The following is a 22,692-nucleotide window of genomic DNA, read 5'->3' as shown; positions in this document are numbered from 1 at the left end:
GTATTGAATGACTACATGATATTATGTAATCTTCAAAAATAATCTATTATATGTGTTATCAGATGTTTTCCCTGTATTGTTGACACCACATTCATCGAGTGAAACATGAATAAAGTTCTAAAGTTAAATGAAATTAAACTCACTTGTGAAAAATACAGATCTTCAGGCAAGCCAATACAAATTGGATTGATAGTACAAACAAGTTCCAAAGCTTGTTTCTGTTATATTCATTTATTTTCATTTTGACATTACCTTAGGCAAAATTCACTTTGAATCCAGTAGTCCAGGGCTGTGAGAGGCTTTTAAGCAATTGACTAAAATTTACAAGCATGTACAGTACATGAAGACCTCAAATGTTATTAAAATCCCCACAAAATACATACTAAAATGCACAAAAACAAAGGCATGAAATAGTGTTGCTCTAATATATTTTCTGCAAAGAACATCAGATTCTGTTGCAGCAGTAATATCTAAATGAATTATAGTTGCATGGTATAATGCTAACAGGAGGGCTTGAGTCAGGCGCTTCATTTAAACAACATTGCGGACCCCGATAATGGCTTAAACACACAAATCCCCGCACTTCTGTCCTTGCCTGTACGGGTTTAGTAAGGCTCCTCTTACTAGATGCATTACAGGCATAATAAAATAAGGCAGACATGACATTTCTAATGCCTAATCATTCCTCTAACACATCTTCAACATTCACACGCAATTCTAATGTGCTAAGAATATGAAAGATCATCGCTGTGTTTCTCTCTGTGGAAACCTGGTGGCAATTACTGATTCGAGTGGCTGAGTCATTTTGATGGATTGCTCGGGTGGCTTCCAGCTTAACGCCGGTGTTCTGTATCAATGGCTTTCTCTCTTGCTCTATTCTACATAATTAATGAACTAAAAATAGCCTTGAAAAGAGCCTGAGTGATCTGTGGGGTTTTGTGTCTGTTTGAACAAGGAATAAGAGGTTCAGATTCAAATTAAAGCAGACACGGTCAAAGGGCAGTGAAAGTGACATTCGATATTTGAAGTGATATTTAAATATATATCAACATCAAGGCTTAGAAACTCATTTCTTTTCCTGTTTACACAACCAGGGAATCCACTCTTAATAGTGATGACACAATCAATGACTATGTACCTATGTCATGACAATTAAACCTGCAATGAGTAGGGAGAAATTCAAGAAATGCTGAATGGGTTTTGCGATTCCTATTTCCTCTCGAGCTAAAAGAACAAATCAACAAGTGATAGGCAAGCCGCTTCTTTTTTTTTTCCCTGATAAAAATCCTGGCGTTTAAATCTGGCATCTGTTATTCCAGGCACAAGCTCCGGGCACACAGGAAGATTCTATAATTGAGAGCAGAGGTTTGATAAAGTAAGAAAATGAGATGAAAATGTCCCTAAGCTACAGTGAGTGAATCTGTCCTCTCGCTCTAAATCGTGTGGCCTGGTTTAACCAGAAAAGATACAAGGGATTCATTTATTAGAACATGTCTTATAAATACGAGAAAGCAAGAAAATGAAATGAAACCAATATCAAACAACCACTATAATGTTTGCTTGACTCAAAGCCTGTGACAGTAACTAACTGCAGTAACGTGGTATAGTTTAAACGTGCATGTCTAGACTGTAGTGATCTTCTTATCCTTGGTAGCCTGTTTAATGGCAGCCTGTTCGCATATGATCTCTTTGAGGCGCTGCAGCCGCATGTTCTGCACGGTCAGGTCTCCCACGCCGGTCTGGCTGCGGTGGAGGAGACTCAAAGCATTGATGTACTCCAGCTCTGTGTAACGCACCCCTTGATCAACCACCAGGTTTAGCAGCTCGTCGGCTGTATTATACAGCATCTCATAGTACTGCCTGCAGAGAAAGACACAAAGAGAGAGTTGGTGTTATTTCAGATGATGGAATATGATAGCATCTCTCTGAAACAAGGTGATGGTGAAAGTGTTGCAGAACTTGAGTCACCACACATTTTTGCAATTGCAAAAGTTTATTATTTCATTAAATGTCAATTATAAATATAATTCCTGACACTTACAAAAATATATTATGTAGCTTGCATTTATATTTTACAAACATATTTTGTTTGTTAAAAAAAAAACTGTTGCTTAAAAATATCTAAAAAAGTTAAGCAACATAGTTATAAAAACAAAAACAATACATTATAAAATATAAGTTGCTTATATATTGCTCATATATTTTTTACATATTTATTTATAATTAAATACATTTATAAAAAGCAATATATTCAAACTTTATTTTTTTTTAGCAATATATAATGTTTTTAAGTATCTAAAATATACTTATAATTGTTATTGATCACTAAAAAATGTAATTTAAAATTTTACAGCTATAACATGTTTACAGCTACTACTCTGTGAGAGCAATAAAAAAATCATTAAAACTATTCCATGAAACTTATGGAATATGGTGTAAAAAATTTAATTTACTATGTTCAATCCATTTCAACAACTGAAATCATGATTCTGAACTATCAAGTTATTCTCTCAAGTTTGACAAAACTGTTAATGGTGTTTGCAATACAAAACAATGTCAAATAAATAAAAAATCATGTAAAAAAAGTGGTTCAAAATTCATTTATTTATTTATTTTTAAAAAAAATAAAAAATTTTCTCATAAACACAAATGATATCAACAAAATGTTGGAACAAAAGAATGTAAGCATGGAAATAATGCAACGAAATGAAAGTTCTGTCAACAGAGCTGAAACTCTTTTACACTGTCCTTACTGTTCATTATTGTGAAGCCATGCATTTTCAAAACTTCTTGAGAATATCAGACTATTTTTCCATGAACCCTTTGGCCCAAACATGCTGTTGACCAATGGAATGGAACAACATGCATTAAACATTAGACATATAGTTCAAGGAGACCACTTACACATGAGTATGCATACACGCACCCACACAAAGAGCTTACAACTTCTATTTCTGCAGCAGAGGCACATTTGTAACAGGGGTGATAAGAGCTGAATGCGTTTTGACCCCATCAAAGCAGACGACTCCTCCGAATCTCTCTCTCATGCTGCATTACTCAGACACACGGAAAAGGCCTTAGCCAGCAGGACTCTCTCTAACTCCCCTATCAAGCTGGCACACTCCTCCAGGTGCTCAGAGACTTCTGGCTGCACTCGAAATGAGCCCAAGAGCCCATTTTACACCACCTCTCGCTTTAAAGGTGCTCCGTACAGAGCCAACACTGGCAGAAATTGACAATTTTAGTCTTTTCATCATGGACATCACAAGGACTTGAGGTTATGAACTTCTGGAGATATTAAACTTCTGGAAAACCTTGGAGATGCTCCATGGCTGTTTCTAATATAACACAAATATATTCTACTGAAACAAAATTATATGGCACATAATTTGTCACTTTGCATTAGTTTTGCAGACATTATATACTAAATCATGTGGCTTTTTGTGGACAAATTACTTTTAGTGACTGGACTTTAATTCTATGCCTGCACTGTGTGTATATACAGTATAAATATACAAATATATAATAAAAATATATAATGTATTGACAATAAAACGAACAAAAATCTAAAACCAGTATCATATCTATACTGTAAAAATGATTCAATGATGTAAATAAAACAAATATAAATATTTCAGTCTTTCTACTTTAAAATTACAAATTTCTTTGTAATTAATTGTGAAATGTACTAGCAATTTTTTTTCAGTGTACAGATTTGGAGGTGGGCTTTTTTGACTTAGGCCAGTAGTAAACACCTAGAAACCACCTAGCAACCACTCAACAACACCTGAGCAACTGTATAGCAGTGCCTTTGCAACCAAGCACAACATCCTAGATACTGTAACACAGCTCAAGTTATAAGGCCAACTTTACAGTCTAAGGCCAGTTTTACAGTGGATGTTGTTTATGTTATAATTCAGAATTTTTTGTCTAAGTTTATTTTTGAATAGCAGAGAAATGTTATGGAAACCAAAAATTCAAGCAGTCCACTTGCTGGAAATGGGGCACTAAATGAAAGACAGAAACACACGCTTAACTCAGATATCTGTTATCTTCTACTAAAACTTCTTGGTGAAGAAGATTTTCGAAGTACTTGGAAATAATGGTGTTGCCCTTATGCCTCTAAAATGCTGAGCTCTAATGCTGCAGATTAACACTAACATGAAAAATCAGATGATCACAGAATATTCAGCCAGTAAAAAAAGAAAATACAGATTCAACCCAAAACTCTGAAAAGGTTGCCAGAAAGTGTGAATGTGAGCACAAGTGCACCTGCAGGACAGAGAGAGGGCAGTTCCATTAACCCCCATTCATCTCTGACACTGAAAAAACACAGCCATTTATAACAGTCCTGACAGTACAGTGTCCCAGTAACCCTTCCTGTGCCAGGGCCTTAATCCACCAGACCTGGGCTGTCTGCTCATTAGAGCTCAAAACAGAACAATCTCTTATACAACACTTCATTTGGCATAAAACAGCTTAATTTTCCAAGCACAAAAGATTCAAAACTCACATGTTTAAACCAAGATAGTATACTTAATTTTTTTTTAAGGAAATCCAGACAACTCTTACATTATAATATAATAAAAGTGAATATTATGATATAATATAATATACAGTCTTGTATGAGTATTAATACAACTGCAGTACTTTAATATTTTGAGTTCGCTTTTATTATTATATTTCAAGTTTTCATTTGAACTTTAGTTTAAGTTTTGGTCATTTTATTAAAATAATATATATATATATATATATATATATTATATATATATATATATATATATATATATATATATATATAATATATTGTAGTATTTAAAGATATCAAAATAACAATAGAACACAACTGCGGAGCTCATATAATAATCTATATATATAATATATATTATATATATATATATATATATTATATATATATATATATATATATATAAACAGTATGCAGCAAGCAATTTCATGGGGTCTTAAGTTAACATAAAGAGGGAAGCTGGCTATTTGTGAGCTTCTGAGTTTCTGTATGTTTGTTTGTTTGATTGGTGTGCCAACTATGACATTCTCCACACTTTATTTCACACACATTTAAAAGCATTTAGGGAAACGGCGGCGAGCTGCTAATCTGATTAACTTCGTGGCTTTTAAGACCACCTCCTTTCCTCTCCTCTCTCCCATTAGAAGATAATAAAGAGCAGGAACTTCTCACACATTGAACCTGCACCTGTGTGTGTGTGTGTTCTCTGAGTGCCATTAAGTTTTAATTAGACTGTTTCTGTGTGTACAGTAGTGCATACAAAGGGCATTAAGCTAATTTATGATGCATGCAGCAAAGGACTCTGGGAGATGTATGTTGGCGCAAAGGGAGACAGTGCAAAAAAAAACTTGAATCAGCACAATTCATTTCCTCCAATTTCCAGCATGTACAATATTAAAGCCATTAAGGGCTGCTTCTGTCAGTGCAATCTCAGCAACACATTAGTTAGCAGCTGAGAGAGAGAGAGAGAGAGAGAGAGAGCAGGCAAGATGCCCAAGACAATCCTCTCCATCAAACAGAACACACATACTTGTCACCACAGTAACAAATGCCAATGCCTTCCGTGCAAAAGAGCATATCAGGCTTTCAGGACAATCCCTCCTGCATGCTTGACAGGTCTGATTTTCCTGTTAATGGGAACATTTTGCAGACGGTCTGCTTTTTCGTCAGCTGCTCTGTTCTAAAGCGAGGTGAGGCTTTGAGATGGCAGTCTGACCCTGGTCTACATATTAGATAACACCTCAACAGAAGGAGTCTTTGGATAGGGGGTAGAACAGGCTCATAAATGGTTTGTAGACTGTCACTGGGCAGTAGATGTAGAGCTGGACAATATTCTTCAGCTTTCAATTAAATGAACCATCATTTCAACCCAACCCCAGTTAGTCAAAAAGATTCAAAATGTGTAAAATAATTAAATTAAATAAAATGTTAAAATATTTCAGAATAGAAAAAAGGAAATTTTACATTTTTTACTTAAGTGCACGCCTATATTCTGTGTTAGCTGGCCACGAACAACTTGACCCCGCCCTCAAACACTGTAGCTTGTTTGTGTGGTAAACATCATGTCGAGAAGACGCGGTGTCATATGCTTTAAAAGTAAATTTGTTTTATTTTTACTTCCAAAAGATGAGGCTGCAAAGAATCAGTGGTTAAAATTCATTTGAGACCAATCACAACAGACTGGGCCATCTGACCAATCAGAGAAGAGTAGGCTCAAGGAAAGGAGGGGTTTAGAGAGACTGAATCTTAGAACTGCTTTGAACGAACTGAAAAATGACGTGATATTAAATGCATATTTAAACGAAAACGCATAAAGCGAAAGCTTTTTTTGACCTTGCATGCATTGTAGGAGACTCCCAAAACAATATTAGGAACCCTAAAAAAGGCATGGGGGAATTTAATTTTATATAGGAATCAAAATTAGCGGCATTACATATTATTAATATTGGATATATTTATAATAGCTGTCGAATGCCTTTACCAATCATAATGGTGTTTGATAAGAGTTCGATTTTTATTTCCTGGCATTTTATTTCCTAAAATAACAGTGAAGTAAAGAACATCACATAACTGCGAACAAATGCGAAAATATAGAGCAATAAAACCAGATCAACACAACACATAAACAGATATGGAGAAAAGCTCACATACGATTAAACAGAAAGACTAATGTGCTGTCAAGTGCAGCTGCCGGTTTGTTTTGTGGTTATCGAGAGCGCAGAGCAGCCGCAGACCGTCACCCTGACACACTGACTAAATGTCATTTTTCCAGAAGACTTTACATATGGCCTCACAAGACAGGTGCTTTTCTAACAGCTTGACCTCTGACTCTTGCGTGTCAGTCAGCCAGTCTCTGAAGTGTGTATTCCTAACAAATTTCCCTTTCCTTACTGAATGAGAGAGCATGGGTTAGAGTTTACACTAGAAGAGAGAGAGAACGTGATCATCATTTGTCAGTACTCACTGCAGCATATGTCCTACTGACATTAGACTCGCTGTCCAATGTGACTAACAACAGGACTTTTTGAGAATTTCCAGTGTTTTGTGTTACTTGGGGATGGGTTTATCCAAGATAGGTTATAAAAAATACTACAACTGCATGGGAAATTCAATTCTATTGCAGAACTTCTAAATTGAGTTCATGTAAAGGGTTAGGGTTAGGGTCTGAATCTGAATTCTCATCAACGTCAAAAGGTCCAAAAAAAATTACTACAAAACTGGTGTATGCTTATAACTTTATATAGCAATTTTACTTTATATATGCTAATTATCATATTCATTATGTCAAGTTGCAGTTGTTTACTCTCTGAACTGTTACATAAAGTACTGCATTTTTATACAACTAATGCACAGTAAAGCAGTTCTCATTTACATATTTTCTGTTTCTGAAATAGTACAATGTAACCTTAAAGTCACTTCAACTGAATTGCTAAAATCTTGAATTATAACTGCAATACGCTGTTATATAGCAGTGAATTATATTACTTTATTTATATCATGCAGCACAAACGTCCGTCTGTGTAACAAACTATGTGCATATTTACAGACGAACTACATTCATGTTCATATTCCCAGACAGTCAACAGTGGTAGGTTTTTGGAAACGTTGTTTTGTTGAGATTCGGTCAGTTGAATGTGCTGCTAACTGTGCCGCTCGAGAAAGACCTCGCTCTCACGGGGCAAAACCAGTGACATTATTCTACTGAATGAAAGCTAAAAGGTTTATCCAAAATGTCACTAGTTGCTATGTGCTTTGCTTTGCCCCTGTGTGTGTGTGTGTGAGAGTCTATGCCACAGAGGTCTGAGTGATACGAGTGCACTTGAAATATGAAGTGGAGGCAGGTCCGGATCCGGACTTTGAGAAGGCCTGGTCTAGTGAGTGAAATAGTTGCTAGTAGACTTTTCCATCCAATTTAAAATAACTGTTTACTATTGTAATATATTTAAAACGTAATTTATTCCTGTGATGCAAAGCTGAATTTTTTAGCTACCATTATGCCAATCTTCAGTGTTTCAAATCATTATAATATGCTGATTTGCTGCTCAAGAAACATTTCTTGTTACAATCAATATTGCATTTTTTTCCCCCAGTCAAATCCTTGGGTTGAAAGGAAATTTAAAAAAAAAGGATTTTTTTTGAATTATAATTTTTTTAACATTATTAATGTCACTTATGATCAATTTAATGTGTACGTGATAAATAAAAGTCTGTTTGTTTTTTGTTAAAAAAAGAGAAAACTCCAAATTTTATATGTATATATTACTATTTTATATGTATCTAATTAATGTATCTACTGATTCTAAATGTGGATCATACAGATGTTTGTCCTCATGATCGATTCCATCCATTTCGCACATTTAATTAATATACAGAAACACTGGAGTTAAAAACAAACACATACATTTGCTCACAACCAGCAGTCTCTTGCCAGGTCTGGGTGACGTTGTTTAGACATTACTGAGGCACCTGCAGGACTCTGGGACATGGCCTGGCTCAGTCTAAGACTGTGAGCAGATGGTGTGTGTATGTGTATGAGTGTGAGCATGTAGCGAGAATAAAAAGCACTCTGGTTTTGCTTGGGAACTGGACCAACACCACACACGCAAGGTCATTTCAATGAAAAACTACTAGTAAAGTTGTTTACTCCTGATTTAAACATCAAAACCTCCTGCAGGAGCCCTGCACACTCAAATTACATTATTTGTACTCACTTAAATGAATAAATATGCTATCTACTGAATTTCACATTTCACGTTCAAGCATGGTTTCTACACTGATGCCATTTTTCTCATCACTAGATGGCACTGTGACCAAAGCCTGCCGTAAGAGAGGAGCGCCGCTGGGTTTGGCCACTGCACTGCTCAGCTTTAACTCAAATCGATGGTTATTACTGTGTCCTTGGCCCCGTCGCCCACAGCAAGCATTCAGATGGGAGAGTGGCCAACGATTCCGCTTCTTCCTCACGGGCCTTTCTCCATCTCCCAGCATCCACATATATACGCTTCCATCTCACTCAATGAATCCCTCAACACACAGGCGTTTACACACATTCAAAGCTGAATGTAAATGACAGGGGTACAGCTGCAAGAGTCTGGTGCTATTGTGCTCCTTTATTATCTTGTTTTCCAAGCGGTTTATGAGGATAATGCCAATGTATTCATAAGGGGTTTACAGAGAGATGCTCTCTCTGCTGTGTGTGTGTGTGTGTGTGTGTGTGTGTGGGTTGAATCAGAGGAGCCTTGATAGAGTAAACAATGTACTATAATTCGAGTCACCACCTGTACCAGCCATACATCGCACACCATCATATATGAAAAAGAGAGAGAGACCGAGAGGGGCTGGGGGGGTTGGGTTTGCATTGTTTTCCATTGTTTGTACAGCAAAATGCAAATTATTTTAAATGCCCTGATAGTGATCTTCACATAAAAATGTAGAAACATGCTGTTAGCTATAGGCAGGCTGGAAAGAGCTTATATTTATTAACTGATTATTTTTTCCAGTGTTATTATCGCTAAAGAATAAATTTTCATGAACTGAAAAAGAATGCAAAAAAAATAAAAATAAACTATTTAAATTAAAAGTAAATATTTTAATGACTCCAAAATGAACTAAAATAAAATAATTAAAATTGTATCAAGATATATTTCTCTATATTTTCTTCATTGTTCGCATTTATGTGATGTTCATTACTTTAAGGTTATTTTAGGAAGATCCCAATAAAATCAGCTTAAGTTTTAGAAATTATTTTATATTAAAAATAACAATTCTGATTCATTACGGCTTATACGAAGTACAAATATGAAGTAATAATAAATATAAAGTAACCCAAATCACTAATACACTAATACATTGTGAATGAAATTTCATAACCTACTTACATTAAACATGAAAATGCCACTAGACAAAACTATCGATAAAACTAAACAGCCTTGAGAAATTTTGTTCTGCTATGTAAATGATATTAGTTAATATACTAACGTTGGCAGCACAAACATATTAAATAGAAATAAATGATAACTATAGAATAGTGAAACATAAACTAAAACTGAAAATAAAACAGGGGGCCAGTTGCATAAACATAGTCAATATATTTTGGTAACTGACTTTAAAAAGTTATGGCCAGTTGATGACTAACTTTTTAAGACTAGTAAAACTAAATGACAGTTAACTAGTTGATTAGCAAGGTTGACTAGTTTATCTAGATTTTTTCCCACTCTGTGTATTTGAAAGTAATGTGTCTAATATAAACACACTAAAAAATGTGTCCTGATGAACCCTAAACAAGCCTATGTACACATGATTTTCTTAAAACCGATTAGTTGGGGAGTTGTTTAGGCCAGCTGATTTTGAAATGATGTAGTATTGCACATCCCTACTGAGAATATTTGTGTATTCTACCTGGCGAAGTCCAGATCAGCCTCACGTGACATGGTGATGTTGGTCAGGTTCTGCTGGAGCACAAAGATATTTCTGCACATCTTCTTGATGCCGGACTCACTGATGCGCTTGAAGTACTGAGCTCCGTTTATCAGAATACAAGAGATCAGGTGACCCAGACCTGCACCGAGAACAGGAAGATAGTCAGAAAAGAAATACTGCTTCAGGCATCAGCTTCCTGTCGAGGCAAGAGGTCACTCACCCTCAAAGATATACTGAAACTTGTGCTGCTGTAGGGCGGCTCCCATCACTTCCTCTATGGCACTGATGTCCTTATTCAGTTTCACCACCAGGGGGTCATAGTCCATGCTGGCTGCATTAGCCACAATGGCGTAATTGCCTTGTTTTGCCAGAGGGATCAGATAATGGAAACAGTGGACCCTGATGGGGCAGAGACGACAGACACGGAATGACAATTATGAGATGAGACAGTTAAGAACTTTCCTGAAGCTTGAGATATGACGCGTTTTAACTCGCACAGGATTTCACCTTAAAATTAATAATTATCACATGAAAAAGTCTTTTCATCAGACATTCCTGGAAAACTGAAATTTAAATGCCTTTGATCATGTGAACTAATTATTTTCACATTTGGTATATTTTATCCATACCTTTTAATTTAAAAGGGAGTTTGTATTAATGTTCCTCTATGACATAAAGGCCTAATGTATGCAGGTCAAAAATAATAAATAAAAAAATAGATTAATGTGTTAAATATATATAAAGTATTAAAGGGATACTCCACCCCAAAATGAAATTTTTGTCATTAATGACTTATCCCCATGCTGCCACAAGGATGCGCTGTTTTATTTCAAATCAAAGCTAAATACCTGTAGTAACAGTGCATCCTTGTGGTGCGGATGACACAGAAAAGCATACACAGCATACAGTGATATGGAGAAACACAGAGGAGACCGTTGACAAAGGAATTATTAAATAAAGACGTTATTTCGGATTTCTTCGCTTACAAAAAGTGTTCCCGTCACTTCATATAACCCAGATTGCACCTCTGATGGCAGGTGGAGTATTCTGACGATGACTTTCATACCTTTTATTGACCTTGACACTGTTATTTACATGGCAGTCTATGGGACAGTCACAGGCCTCCCGGTTTTCATCCAAAATATCTTAAATTGTGTTCCGAAGACGAACGGAGCTTTTACAGGTTTGGAACGACATGGGGGTAAGTGATTATGACAAAATTTTCATTTTGGGGTGGAGTATCCCTTTAACTCTAAATAAATCACACACACATAATATAATAATAATAATAATTTTAGTAAATAAATTTACAGTATTTTATTCATGTACATACTATACTAATATTTAGTTAATTTATAGAATATAATATGAATATATAATATAAATACATACACACACATTACACACATATAATATAATAATAGATAAATGGATTTGATTATGTATCAATTAAAAAATGAGAACATCTACCCATGTCCTCAAAATTCTGTTGGAAAATTTCCACATAATCTAAATTAGCATTAAATGAAAGAAATAATGAAAACCAGTTTGAATGTCTGAGTTATTGTTATCATATGCGAGTAGTGTTAATGGCACTCGTCATCGGTCCTCAGAGAAACGCCAGATGCTGGTAGTGAATATCTTGCTTCACTCTATAAAGGCTGAATGAACTGGGATGATGGAATGTCCTGCATGTGTGTTTGTGGGTACAATCTGTGAAGTGTTCATGAAATAATAAACCTGCGTATAGGTGCACAGAGTAAGAGTGTTCTTGAGACAGAAAGAGAGAGAAGGTGAGATGGAGAGGTTTCCATAATGGCCTCCAACAGCCCTGCAGTAAACCTCCCCTTTCTCATTCGGCATAAGAAAAGCTTTAAGTGAAGCCACCCACTACCAAACCATAAAGCCTGCATTCTCGTCTTCTTACCTTCTCTTATAGCTTAATTTACCCTCAAGCACAGTCAAGGGAAATTTGCTTGATAGAAAAAGTCAATAACGCGTAGCATGGGAGCCACAAGTTATTGTTTCCAAATCATAAACAAGATCACATAAGCTAAATGATATCAGAGAATAATCATGCAAGTGGGAGGGAGTGTCCGTGGAGGAGGGTACGCAGAGTGAATGACCCATTGATGCAGACTCTTAGGAAGACCTAAAAATACAACTTGTTTAATTCTGTTGGATATATATATATATATATATATATATATATATATATATATAGTGGAAATATATATATGAGTCTTGGCAATCTGCAGCATTTAAGTTGTTTGTCTTAAGATATCTTAAGACTTGTGTATGGAGTCCTTGCTTTAGATTGAGATGAAGTGGTCAGACCTACCTGACCTCGAGATGCAGCACCAGAAGGCAGCGGTCAGCGATGTCCTGGAAGGACCTGGAGAGGTCAGTCAATGTCTGGAGGATCTGCTCTCGACTGCGGACGTTCTCGCTGTTCACCTGAGCATCTGAGCCTGGGGATACACCTAGACAAAAGAAAATAAAAGAGTCTGAGTCATCAACAACAACAAAAAAAACCTGAAAAACACCATTATAGTCAATATACTGTACCAACACCAAGTGGAAATACTTCACAGACTTCCTATTAAGTAATGCCAACAAATTCAACAAGCAAAAGTAGATGTGGTGTTCTCGTTTGTGCCATGTAGTATTTGCATAATTTTTAAATACCTAGCAAAAATTCATAAATCCTCAAGCTGACCACCAGAAGAGCTTTGATGTTGAATTTACATTTCACCAATAATTACAAAGAAATGGCAAGTATGTAGAAAGACTGAAATAGTATTTTCTCATTAAACACACTCCAATAATCTTTATTTACAACTTGTAAATGAAATACACATATGGCCACAGGATGACTATCAAGCGGAAAAGTGTGTGCGTGTGAGCAGGACACTAGGCGATCAATGAGGCACGAGAGATGGCGATGGACACTGACTTCCTGTAACTCTCTGCAGCATGTCTCTGCACTTCTGAAGGTCACATTCGCACACACACATATCTCACGGTATGCAGAGAAGAAGTATGTGTGTGTGGACGTGTCTGCTGTGCTGATGGATGCCAGTTTGCTCGTGTGGTCCTGGGTTCCTTGTGTTTGTTTAGGATTAGCCATTGAGCAATTATATATATATATATATATATATATATATATATATATATATATATATATACACACAGTCAGACCACAGTTATAAGACATGAAAAGAGTGGCAACATACGTATGTGTGTGTTCCTTTGGTAGTTAATTACTGTCTGTCTATAACTCTTATTAGAAAAAAGGTTTGCGGGAGATAAGGGTGTGTTTGGCATGGACTGATTAAAAACGCTTGAAGACAAGAAGTGCAAATATAGCAGTGATGACAAGGTGATAGATTAGAGGCACTGGGTCACCAAGGACTGATATGTAATTCTAGAGAATGCAGAAAAATCCCCTGATGTGACGTCCCACAGATAACAGAACTGTCAAGCCGTTGTAATAAGCAAACAGTCCATTTTAGGTCTTTTTGACATTGTAATTCAGTACTGACTCACTTGGATTTTTATTAAATATAATAAGTAATATACTGACAATTATAAAATTATTATAACATTCTACTTAAACATTCTACTAAAATATATATTACATGAAATAATATGTATAATTTAAGTACTATTTGTTCAATACATTATTTAATAAAGTAATCATATAAACATAAAATTGACTTTAATTCATAATATATTTTTTGTAATATTTACTATATTTATTAATATTCAAAATTATTTTTAAACAATGCTAATACAAACTACTTCACAGCTCTCTATGAAGCTTTGAATCATTATCTGCTTTTGCACAGCCAGCCAAAGTAAAACTGATCTACCAGTTGGGTGCAACCGATAAATGCTGTTTATTTAAGCCAGTTCATCATTTTAGTGAAATCTGGAACTTAGCCTTTCATAAACAGCATGATCCAGACATCCAGAGTGTACTGCAAATCCAAAGGGAGCCAATGCTGCACGCCAGTTAACCTGCATGTTTGGATTATGCAGTTAGTGTGAATTCCATCCATGTGCAGAGCTGGTTGTCAAGTTGTGTGTTTGTTACCACATGTGTGCTCATGTATACACACGCCAGCTGCCAGTAAACGAGTGAGTGCAGCGGCATGTGGCAAAACATGGCAGCTCTGTTGAAAGTCTGTGTGTGCCAGGACCCCCTGCCCCAGACCCCCCACCAGGGGTGCGAGAGAGAGGTAGGGCCTGCTGTCCATCGCCTCCGAGCTCGTCCTGCCACAATGTTATGTCGTAATGAGGCTATGTTATTGTTTTCCTCTGTCGTCGCAAACAGACTTTTTTTTTGTTTTAGTCTGTGTGCTTTCGTAGATGTGTGCCCATGTGCGTGTGTTAGGCTCATCCAATTATTTTTACATCCTATCTCGCCTAAGCGTCTGTTTGATGCCATCTGTGAGAGGGTGGCACTCATAAAGACACAGAGAGAACGAGAGAGCGGAGATCAATCATTTGCTGATACCCTTCTTCATGGCTACGTCCCACTGGCTGTCAGGGTGAAGCTTAAGCACAGCAGCTCTGCCCAAAAACTGCTGTTGAGAAACTGCATCATTTTGCCGCACACCTCCCACCGGCTGTTAAAAACAGTGCTCTAATAAACAAGATATCTGACCTCTGTGGCAGAGGAGGGAGAGGGAGACGAAAAGAGATGGAAAGAGAGACAAAAGCTTCATGAATGATGCATGTGATTGGCTGAGAGCGTTAATTATTCGGCTGCAGTAACAGGGGTGACATCTGCATGGGGAGAGCCAAGCTCTGTCTGCTGGCGACCTTTGACCTCACTGTGTCAGCGCTATGACTTGCCAGCTAAGCCTTCAGGACAGGACTTGAGAGGAGGAAGAATGAATGGAAAAATGAGTAGGTGTCTTTGGTTAAAGCTATTCCAGAAATTAAAGTGTGTCTGTGTGTATCCACACACATTATGCTAATAGATGGAAAGCAGACCTTTACTGTTGGCGATAAAGGTACTTTAAAAAACTCCAAAAACGAAAAGATCGCTTGACCCAAGGCTCGCTCTTTCTTTGGCACTAAAGGCTATAAAGGCTCAAAGCTCCGCATCGGTTTCTGTGAAATGAGAGAGTTGAATCTTCTGAGAGCTATAGGAAGATGGATTTCGAAGCATGTGAAAGGAACAGGGTTGTTTCGACAACAATTTTTCAAGAGTTTTTGTGTTTTGTCTGTCTAGCCTACTGTATGTGGGTATAAGGTGGTTAAAGGTTTTGTTCTAAGGCAGAATGGCAATGGTCAGAGAACAACTCTTGAGATAAAACTCCAACTGTGGCTAAAGTACCTTTAAGGAAACTTAAGTTCACTCTCTGGCCATATTTTCTAGTTATGTGAGTATAGCTTCTATTTACATGAAGAAAGAATAGTGAGCAGTGCAGTTTTTCCCATTTAGTTCTCTACAAATAGTCTCTTTCTCCCTATACCCTCCCTGCTGGGTCTTCCTGCTCCTGCTGATACTTTTGACAGTTTTGATGCATGATTTTGCTTTATTTAATTTTAAAGAACGAGAGAAGTGATGTTAGTTAGAGTTGAAATCTGACTGTTGCCTGCCACATAATTTTGTGTGCAATTTTGGATGAAAAAAAAAAACAAATTTTTATTCAGTAAAAGTTACATTTTTATTCAGCAGTCAAGGTACATTTATTCAGTAAGTATGCTGAATAAATGTACTTAGATCAAAGTCATGTGCACAAATAATTTGTTCCGAAAAGCAAACTGAAAATGCTGGAGCAAAAGCCTGTTATCAAAATGATTGGCCACTATTACCTTCAAGAAAAGTCTGACACATTGTCGCTCCAGACATAAGCCACCAATCGCTAGCACCAATCTGCACGCTCTAAACTGCGAGTAATGCATTCTCTTTAGTAAAAAAGCCATAGTGGCTTTTACTTTTTATTTTGCGCCAATTTATGAGAAATGGAATGGAAATGTTGCATTATCTGTGAATTGTTGCTATATTCAGTTTTGAAATAACAGCATTCACATACACTAACATAGCTTCTTTAATATTTAATCTGAATGTACTGAAGATCGCCTCACATCCATCCAAGCACCATCTTTAGCATATGAAACTCTGAACACTAACTCAAAATACAAAAAGCTCAGACAGATGGGCAATGCGACACAAGCCCTCAATGTCTTCATGTCTAATCAAAGCCCATTGATTTTTTCCCAAACAGCAGGTCCAAGACTGAAGAACATATCCTAGTGCCAAATCAAATTTAGATTACATTAAGATTCAACACCATGACACTAAAGAGCAGGATTATCACATGCATCTTATCGCAGAGGTCCGAGTGTTTGTTTTTGAGACTGGAGCAATGGAGATCGAGCAATGCAACGGATAAAACTCACTGAGACAAGGACTATCTGACAAAGAGCCGGACGTTTTTGTGGAATACTTTTAGCGCACACAAATGTCACATCAGGGTGGTAACAGGGGCATGAAGAATGTCTCTTCCTGACCACAGTGGGCCTGCATTTTAAAAAGACATGGGCAAAAGAGCTCCTTCTCTCTCACTGTCTAGGAACTCTCTTCACTCGATGCACTTCAAAGCTCAGTCTCTGGTGGTGTTTAATCTCCCCCACATTACACTGGCAAACGTGTATTAGTCTGCAAGACAAGACAGGAGAAAATGACTTGTTCATACCTGACTGACTCCATAATATAAAATCCAATTTAGTGGGGGGGTTACAGAGATAAGGGTTTCCGTCGGCGACGGTCCCATCAGCTCAGCAAACACTAAATAATGAACAATGCTGAAGCTGTCCCACCTTGATAAAACACTCCATTACGGCTTCTGCACAGAACTAATGGTAATTACAGCACGTCCTCCACTGCGCTCTTATTGAATTTTTATCTGCTTCGGACGCGAGTCGCTCTGAAGCAGTCTTTACCCAAAAAACAGAAATAACAATAGTTTTAAAATAGCTTATTTACAGATTGTAGTGAAAGAAGTGGAGGAAATTGTGGAAGGTATTGTGTGAAGTTTCCCCAATGTGTCCGCGGTGACGTCAGAAATCGCTGACGCGGTTGAAGACAAACTGTCTAAAACGAGTTTGTGTGAGGTGACTTAAGTAACTTTAAGTATTTGTGTAAATTTATGTAAAAACACATAATGAACTATATTTACAGCTGGGAACACAATGAGGTCCAAAAGTTGGGAGACACTGATATAAAAAAAAAAAAAAAAAACCTTTTGTGACTTATGATTTAGAAATAGTGTTTCAATTTCATATTTGGCTTAAAAATAAAAAATATTATTTTAATATCGAATTTAATATAATTTAAAAAATGTAAAAAATTTAAAAACTTTTAAAATATAATTCAAATATAACTTTTTAAATAATAAACTAATGAAAAAACTAAAAAAATTTTAACAAAAAACACACATTTTCATATCAAGGATATTAAAAAACATTAATACTTACAAAAAAAAACTATATGTATGTGTAACTGGATATAACACACTGTCATAAAGATTATAAAAACTTACTACTTAAATCAATATAAATAAAAAATCTCTATATATATATTATATAATATAATATATAAAAAATGCATATATATATAGATACTAAAATCGTAAAAATTAAAAAAAAAAAAAAAAAAGTGCACATATCAAAGGTTTTATGATAATCAAATTTGTAAAAGAAATAAAAATAAAAAATAGCAAACTTTTTGACTCACAATACATTGTGACATGCACTTTTACAGCTGAACAAACCTCTAGCCAAACACATAAAAACACACACACTCACTGGAGCTAAGGGGAAGGTTGCTGAAGAAGCCCCTGAGGCGGGTGGCGAGCCACTCCATGCTCTCCTGCAGGTTAGCCAGTGCCTTCAGATCACTGACGTCCCTCAGAATCTCATTCTGAGGAATCAGCTTATCACCCAGATTCCCCGTCAACACCTCAGACTCCTTGGCAAATGCTGCCCTGTGAGAGACAGGTGGAGAAATAATGAACATTTCCAGCTTTTTTTTTTACAAATACAGACTTCTTTTCAATCATTATATCATATTGCTTGCTGACGGTGGTCCTGGAGTCAATACAGACTGATTTTAATAACAGCTCAACACAACTGAATTGTCTGTAAAGGTGTGTAATTTTCTAAAAATACTTTCCAAGCAAAAATACTTCTAATAATGATAATAATAATGAGCAACAACAGACAATCTATAAGTACAGTCACTCCTTAAAGAGTGTAAAGAATTATTTATTTAAGTGATCCATTCGCATAATTATTTAGAGATGTGAAAGAGATGTGAGGGTGTAATGACAATATCTTGGTGTTCTGCTGGTGCAGCCTCAACACTGGACGTGAATCCCACACCGGTTTAAACGTGCATTTTCCTTCTCCTTCTCATAACCATAGCAGCAGCTGATGCTGAGCTTCACAGGCACATTCAGATGAACGATGCTCAAGCAAATCTATAAAGTCAGTATTTTCTTTGACCTCCTCCTCTACAGGTCTGTGATGAATGTGGGAGAAAAAAATCCACGCGGCTCATTTCTGAGCACTGTGAAATTCCTTAAGATAAAATGCAGCGTCTATTAAACGGAAGACTTTTTAACAAGCTTTTATCACTCTGTATAGGATTGCCATACATGTGGCGTAATCCCTCTTTAGTTGATGAAACTGTCAGGGTCATTTATATGATAAAAGCCTCCAGCTCGCCGTCTGTGCTTAGCTTCAACAGGTCGGCTAGATTGGATTTTTCTGTCCCACATAACCAGTTCATTTATTTATTGTACAATTGCAGGCCATGGCACATCCAAACCGACGTGAGAACATTTTGAGGGCAATTTTGATAAAAAGAAGGCCTCCCTCCGTCTCGTCCAATCACAGTTTTCCTCATACTTGTGTCTTCTTTAATTCAAGTGTGCACTTGAGAGGAAAAGGCAGAAAGGGAGGGAGATCGAGCGAGCAAGTGAATTGAAAACAGAATCGCGTGTGTGTTTGGGATGCTGGAATGTTCTGGCAGATAGTGTGGTTGCCTGCAGTTGAATTTGTTCTTGTTCAAAGATGTCTGCTGAGGCTATAAGGGCCAGATTTCATCCTCTGTAACACAGCACACAAGCAGAATCCCAAAATGCTTTGTCAGTGTCTAAAAATAAGCTTCATTTGCGACGAAGGCAGAAAACCCAAATGCAATTTCTGGCATTGAAAACGGATTGAGTACATAAATGTGTTTATTGATCTCTTTACAGGACGTAGAGGCCTGTGGATCTGTGTTACACACAGCACATATCCCCCAGTGTCTCTGACTGTGCGTTAACTTGCCTGGATGTGAGCTGATAGAGGAGTTGTGCGAGTGTGTTTGTATATACTGTGTGCTCTGTGATGAATCTGTGTGGTGATCTCATATTGGGGACAGTATGTATGTATGTATGTATGTGTATATTAGTGTGTGCTCTCACCGTGTGAAATCCTCTTCTTCTTCCCTCTTCTGTCGGATCTGTCTGGGTTGGGTCATGCTGGCCCAGTTGGGCAGAGACTGCAGCAGGCGGCTGATGTCTTCATCTTTAGCCCAGGACGCACTGATGGTCAGCTTCTCCTCGCACTGTACGACACCTCTACAACACACACACACACGGATAGTCTCACAAAAATACTTTAGGATTGTAAGTTAATGATTAAATGTTGATAACTTAGTATTGTGTGAGCTAGATATTTTTGATTTAAATATTTTTTTTTTAATAAAAAAAAATGAATAAATGCATATCTAACATGAAAATATAATATAGTATAATATATTAGCTCAGCTCCACAGATTAATGTGACCCGAAAACATGCGCTAAACACTGCCCTGAAATGTTATATCATCTTTCTCAGATCATAACTTAATGTACAATGCAATAGCTAAAAATACTATTAAATATATTTTCACACATTTAAATGTTCATTATCTAAGGATTCACTAAGTACTATATAATGATGTTGTTAATGACTTGTAAATGGAAGTTAAAATAAAGTGTGATGAAACACTGAGTAAAAAGCTAAAATCAGAACAAAGTCTACGATTGGCTGAGGGACTGGACAAGCTTCATTTCACTTCACGTCTCAAAAAGTGTCTAAATATGAAAAGCTCAGCTAAATGACTTTAGTATTGCATAAGCGGGTGTGCACTGGATGACAGTTGAACAAGGTTCCACAGAAGAGTTTGGATGATACAGAGAGGCAGACGAGAGCACGGATGAATGCACTGTTATTGTCTGCGATGTGTAGATTGATTGAACAGATCATGTAGAACGTAATGCAGTGTATTTCACTCATCTTATGGATGAGAAAGGAGGAGAGAACAAAAGAAAGACAGAGAAAGAGACAAAGAGAGAGACAGATTGGTAGCAAGGAAACAGCTGCCTCTGCACTTTCTACCCATGATTAAGCTCAGTCCAGACCCCTGCTGACTTACACATATGTGAGCGGACACACAGAGAACAAACACTTAATTTAATTAAATAAGATGAGCAGTCATATCATGCTTTGTTTTTAATAGGATTTTTTTTGATAATTGGTGTATTTTTTGTGGTGGTGCTGGAAGTAGACAGAATTTTCTTCATTTTAAAGACATTTCTAACTATTTTAATCAACATTAATTAATGATTAGAGGGATTTATAAATGTTAGATAATGTTCTTAATAAAATTAATTAGCATTAGAGACAAAATGCTCCATCTGCCAGACTAATTCAAACTAATATTTTGGCACTATTCATTAAAAGAACCGCCTCATAAGAGTCATTCGTTCAAGAATGAGACTACACTGGTCATGCTGTATTCTTTTGATTCACTAAGAAGAAGAACCACTTCATGAGAGTCATTTGGTCACACATCGGACTACACTGGTCACGATGTATGTTCTTTTTGCATGCAGCCCACCTGGACAATTCAACAATAAGACATTTATTGATATTATGCTGCAGTGCATGTACTTTTTATTGAATCACATTGAATACAGACAACGCACTCACATTCACACAGTAAAAAAAATGATTTAGTGTGTCACAGTATTATTACCTGTATGCAGTGTTGCAGATCTCTTTGTACTCTTTGAGCTTGACACAAACCATCTCCAGGAACTGGTTGGAGTACGCACTGAGGTCCTGCATCAGACTCATTAAATCCTGAATGGACTTCTCCACAACCACAGTGCTCTGAAAACACAAACACACTCAATATGATACACTCTGAAGTCAGGGCATCACCTCTATTCGTTTCTATGAATCAGATGATTGCTTTAGAGACTGTAAATGTTGCTGTGGTTAAGGTGCGGGGGAGGTTCTGGGATGAGGTCAGGATTGAGTTTAAGGATGATCAGTCCAGACGCCCTCTATAAAAGACCGTGATAGACTACAAAATGCTGCAGTCTATCTGCTCAATTGCTCTCTTTTGATCAAATACCTCAAACAGCCTGAAAAACAAACACAATCAAAACCCTCCATTCACCACAAATCTCCACTCATCCACATCTTTCAAGCACTTCCTCTTCCTCAACCCTTCCTACCTTTTAACAGTTTTGCTTTGCCATCAAAGCTAATGACGATAATAGAAGAACAACTTTCCCCTTGACAGAAACAGAAGCCCGTGCACAAAAAAGGGCCACGTTTTTAAATACTGTGAAGGGCCAAAACAAAAGAGCCATGAGTGTTAGCATAGCTATCAACATTTGGCTGTGTTTCTAATGCCAGCAGTGACTGACTGAAAGTGACAGCGAATGTTAGCACCGCATTGGCAACAGTGCTGCCTAATGCACTGAATCATAACTTCCTTGTGGCATTGGCACAAACGTTCTTTTTAATTGGACTTAGCACTAACGCAATCCAACCACATTGTGACCCATCCTGCCCAGCAGGGGGCAGTGGTGAGTGCCCCAAGTATTTTGTTCTTATTAGCGCATTGCCACACACTTGACGTACACTATGCTAATACACATATCAATGCCTGCTGTTTGTGCCCCCTGCCCTTCACCCTGGGGGTGGAGAGCGAGGTAATGATCCGTGGCACTGCCCTGGCCCGTTGAGCTCTCTAGCAGTCAACTGCACCAGGGGACTGAGGGGGGAGGGGGAGAAACGACTCAGCAGGGGAACGCTAGCCTTCAAAGCTGTACCCCTGGTCAAACTGGAACAAGTCCATCAATGCCATAGTGTTCGATTATGTGTGTGAACGAGTGTCT

At 37.1% G+C, this 22,692-nt stretch overlaps 1 protein-coding gene across 1 annotated transcript in view; it reads right to left on the bottom strand.

Moving 5' to 3' along the window:
* Nucleotides 1-212: 212 nt before the first annotated feature.
* The window catches only part of LOC109093744 (exocyst complex component 4), a 99,159-nt gene continuing 76,679 nt past the window's right edge, over nucleotides 213-22,692 (bottom strand). Inside the window, exons 13-19 of the mRNA XM_042740256.1 lie at nucleotides 21,537-21,673; nucleotides 19,939-20,094; nucleotides 18,275-18,453; nucleotides 12,789-12,930; nucleotides 10,668-10,846; nucleotides 10,427-10,586; nucleotides 213-1,860 (exon numbers count right to left, since the gene is read on the bottom strand). Of these exons, the coding sequence (XP_042596190.1) occupies nucleotides 1,623-1,860; nucleotides 10,427-10,586; nucleotides 10,668-10,846; nucleotides 12,789-12,930; nucleotides 18,275-18,453; nucleotides 19,939-20,094; nucleotides 21,537-21,673 (1,191 nt within the window). The 3' untranslated portion in view covers nucleotides 213-1,622. The remainder of the gene's footprint in view (nucleotides 1,861-10,426; nucleotides 10,587-10,667; nucleotides 10,847-12,788; nucleotides 12,931-18,274; nucleotides 18,454-19,938; nucleotides 20,095-21,536; nucleotides 21,674-22,692) is intronic.

The sequence above is a fragment of the Cyprinus carpio genome, chromosome A4, assembly GCF_018340385.1.
Source record: "Cyprinus carpio isolate SPL01 chromosome A4, ASM1834038v1, whole genome shotgun sequence".
Lineage (NCBI taxonomy): Eukaryota > Metazoa > Chordata > Actinopteri > Cypriniformes > Cyprinidae > Cyprinus > Cyprinus carpio.
The sequence above is the reverse complement of the archived record's forward strand: the minus strand, read 5'-3'. Positions and strand labels throughout refer to the sequence as shown.